A 3,737-nucleotide genomic window follows, 5' to 3' on the forward strand; every position below is an offset into this window, starting at 1 on the left:
TTCGATGCCAACCTAACCAGAGTGACGGGAGCGGCACAATTCAGAAAAAGTGCTCAGCTCGCCGAGAAAATGCGATTTAAGCAATAAAATTAAAAATGCTTATTAAACATAAACCAAACGTTGGAGGTGGTCATTTCTTCATGCGCAGTGAATAACTCGGCACTCTAAAGCACCCGAGAGCGTTTTTTTCGATGCCAACCTAACCAGAGTGACGGGAGCGGCACAATTCAGAAAAAGCGCTCAGCTCGCCGAGAAAATGCGATTTAAGCAATAAAATTAAAAATGCTTATAAAACATAAACCAAACGTTGGAGGTGGTCATTTCTTAATGCGCAGTAATAAACTCGGCACTCTAAAGCACCCGAGAGCGTTTTTTTCGATGCCAACCTAACCAGAGTGACGGGAGCGGCACAATTCAGAAAAAGTGCTCAGCTCGCCGAGAAAATGCGATTTAAGCAATAAAATTAAAAATGCTTATTAAACATAAACCAAACGTTGGAGGTGGTCATTTCTTCATGCGCAGTGAATAACTCGGCACTCTAAAGCACCCGAGAGCGTTTTTTTCGATGCCAACCTAACCAGAGTGACGGGAGCGGCACAATTCAGAAAAAGCGCTCAGCTCGCCGAGAAAATGCGATTTAAGCAATAAAATTAAAAATGCTTATAAAACATAAACCAAACGTTGGAGGTGGTCATTTCTTAATGCGCAGTAATAAACTCGGCACTCTAAAGCACCCGAGAGCGTTTTTTTCGATGCCAACCTAACCAGAGTGACGGGAGCGGCACAATTCAGAAAAAGTGCTCAGCTCGCCGAGAAAATGCGATTTAAGCAATAAAATTAAAAATGCTTATAAAACATAAACCAAACGTTGGAGGTGGTCATTTCTTAATGCGCAGTAATAAACTCGGCACTCTAAAGCACCTGTAAAGATGTGGATTAGTGGTTAGGGATGGAGCACTATGGCATTGTAGGAGGTGGTGGCATCACTGAAGTTGCCAGTGGTGGTGTTGTGAAGCTTATACTGGTAGCAGAAACACCTGGATATTGAGATGGGAGACTTGTAATCGGTAGCGTTCCAACTGCATGGCTTGTCACCGTGGGGAGGACGGGCGAGGATGATACACGTCCAGGTGGAAATGCAGCTACTGTTGCTGCAATGGGTGGTGCGCTGACAGGAAAACTAGCTTGGGCATTTGTGATGAGATTAGCGGGTGGTGCTACTATCTGTCCAGGGACAGTAGCTGGAGGTGGTATTTGAACGGGCGCTGGAGGTGGCGGTTGTACAGGTGGATGCTGGGTGAGAACGAAGGGCACCCGCGGTGGCTGTGATCGCAGGGACGGCTTGGAGAATGTAGCGGGAGCTGATGAAGTGGACACGGCATCATCGTTCGTCTCTGATAGGTAGGTCTTCACAAGACTGGCAATTTGTACCTCTTTCTCCAGCTTCTTCAAGCGCCTGCGTCTCCCCATCTCTTTAGCTAGTCTCTCTTTAGCCAAATGTGCCTCTTCTTGTAGCCGTTGTCCTTCCCTGGCTTGTGCATCCAATGCTGCAGCCTCCAAGTCAGCCTTTCTTTCCTCTTCTATTTCCTGTTGTAGGTCTGCAAGCTCCAAACCCTTTATCTCCTCTTCTAGTGCAGCTGCTTGTATGTCTGATGTGCTTTGGAGCAGACTGAGACCGTTTGACATCTGAGATGATCGTCGTGAATGTGCAGCTGACCGGTAACTTGTCAAACTCCTTGCTCTGGTTGACAGAACCTGGCCTAGTTGTCCTACAGGTGTAGAGGAGGCTTGGGCTACAGGTTGTTGAGAGGGCAAAAGAGTGACTTCATATGGGTCTAAATGTGCAGGTGGACGAGGATCTCTCTTGGGTCGGGCCGACGACTCCCGCTGCTGGCTATCAGTTGTTGATTCCATAGTGTCGGGGGAACCCTAATCCGGCTCGAAGGACCATGTAAAGATGTGGATTAGTGGTTAGGGATGGAGCACTATGGACGAGTCCGGTTAGAGAATCTTGCATCAACTTTATTCTCAACAGCAGTGAGTGTACAGGTTTCCAGGAGTGTATGTTAGTGGGTTTGAGTGTGTACTTGTATACATGTGTGTATATGTGTGTTTGGATATGTGTGTTCTAAAAGTGTATGTACATGTGTGTGTGCATGTGTGTGTGTGGTCTATACAGAAGGAAAACAAAGGGAAATAATGTAATTAGATTATGACAGTCAAATTACATCATCTAATAAACATATGCATAAACAGCTATGTAGGAAATCTCAACTACAATAGCACAATGCAAGCAATAACAACTGATATACAGGGCCATAAACTTTACTACTGCTACCACCCTTAATGAACATTCAATAAGTGCGTTACTGCCGCTTTAAGACGTGCACTGCTGGCCGACGGCACTCGGTGTCGGTAATAACAACGTATAGTACACAACTGAACTAAACACAGTAATACATTTCTAACGCTATAAGCACACGTTTGACAAACATATGACGCTAGTACGCAGACAACATGGCGGCACCCCGTGCGAAGCCATTAACCACGCGCTTATCCCATACAAGTTATATTCACTCGTACCAGCAACAGGAAGTAAACAAAGATATGTTCGCTCCCCCAAGTGTACAGGCCAGTCTGCTAACTCACCTGGGGTTTCATAAACGCACACAAATGTCACGGGAAAAAGGGGTTTGTGAGTCCGTTTTCCTCCCTAAGCGCGAGACCAGCAAAGGAGCGTGCAGCGTTCTCATAAGTGTCCCGCTTTCTGAGGAGGCGTTCAAGTGCACCTCGGAAAAGTCGGTGTCGGATCAATAGACTTTCGGACAGCACCCGAGAGCGTTTTTTTCGATGCCAACCTAACCAGAGTGACGGGAGCGGCACAATTCAGAAAAAGCGCTCAGCTCGCCGAGAAAATGCGATTTAAGCAATAAAATTAAAAATGCTTATAAAACATAAACCAAACGTTGGAGGTGGTCATTTCTTCGTGCGCAGTGAATAACTCGGCACTCTAAAGCACCCGAGAGCGTTTTTTTCGATGCCAACCTAACCAGAGTGACGGGAGCGGCACAATTCAGAAAAAGTGCTCAGCTCGCCGAGAAAATGCGATTTAAGCAATAAAATTAAAAATGCTTATAAAACATAAACCAAACGTTGGAGGTGGTCATTTCTTAATGCGCAGTAATAAACTCGGCACTCTAAAGCACCCGAGAGCGTTTTTTTCGATGCCAACCTAACCAGAGTGACGGGAGCGGCACAATTCAGAAAAAGTGCTCAGCTCGCCGAGAAAATGCGATTTAAGCAATAAAATTAAAAATGCTTATTAAACATAAACCAAACGGTGGAGGTGGTCATTTCTTCATGCGCAGTGAATAACTCGGCACTCTAAAGCACCCGAGAGCGTTTTTTTCGATGCCAACCTAACCAGAGTGACGGGAGCGGCACAATTCAGAAAAAGCGCTCAGCTCGCCGAGAAAATGCGATTTAAGCAATAAAATTAAAAATGCTTATTAAACATAAACCAAACGTTGGAGGTGGTCATTTCTTCATGCGCAGTGAATAACTCGGCACTCTAAAGCACCCGAGAGCGTTTTTTTCGATGCCAACCTAACCAGAGTGACGGGAGCGGCACAATTCAGAAAAAGCGCTCAGCTCGCCGAGAAAATGCGATTTAAGCAATAAAATTAAAAATGCTTACAAAACATAAACCAAACGTTGGAGGTGGTCATTTCTTCATG

The 3,737-nt window shown here is 45.5% G+C and overlaps 1 protein-coding gene across 1 annotated transcript; it reads right to left on the minus strand.

Moving 5' to 3' along the window:
- Nucleotides 1-957: 957 nt before the first annotated feature.
- On the minus strand, nt 958-2,830 carry LOC133148943 (protein diaphanous homolog 1-like). The gene is made up of 2 exons (XM_061271761.1): nt 2,650-2,830; nt 958-2,171 (listed from the first exon to the last, which is right to left on the minus strand). The coding sequence occupies exon 2, from the start codon at nt 1,912-1,914 to the stop codon at nt 958-960; it is 957 nt and encodes a 318-aa protein (XP_061127745.1). The 5' UTR covers nt 1,915-2,171; nt 2,650-2,830.
- Between the last annotated feature and the right edge of the window lie 907 nt (nt 2,831-3,737).

This window comes from Syngnathus typhle, unplaced genomic scaffold (genome assembly GCF_033458585.1).
Source record: "Syngnathus typhle isolate RoL2023-S1 ecotype Sweden unplaced genomic scaffold, RoL_Styp_1.0 HiC_scaffold_207, whole genome shotgun sequence".
Classification (NCBI taxonomy): Eukaryota; Metazoa; Chordata; class Actinopteri; order Syngnathiformes; family Syngnathidae; genus Syngnathus; species Syngnathus typhle.

What these genes read in the sequence shown, in the direction of transcription:
- LOC133148943 (XM_061271761.1), bottom strand. Translation starts at nt 1,914, where the DNA reads ATGGAATCAACAACTGATAGCCAGCAGCGGGAGTCGTCGGCCCGACCC.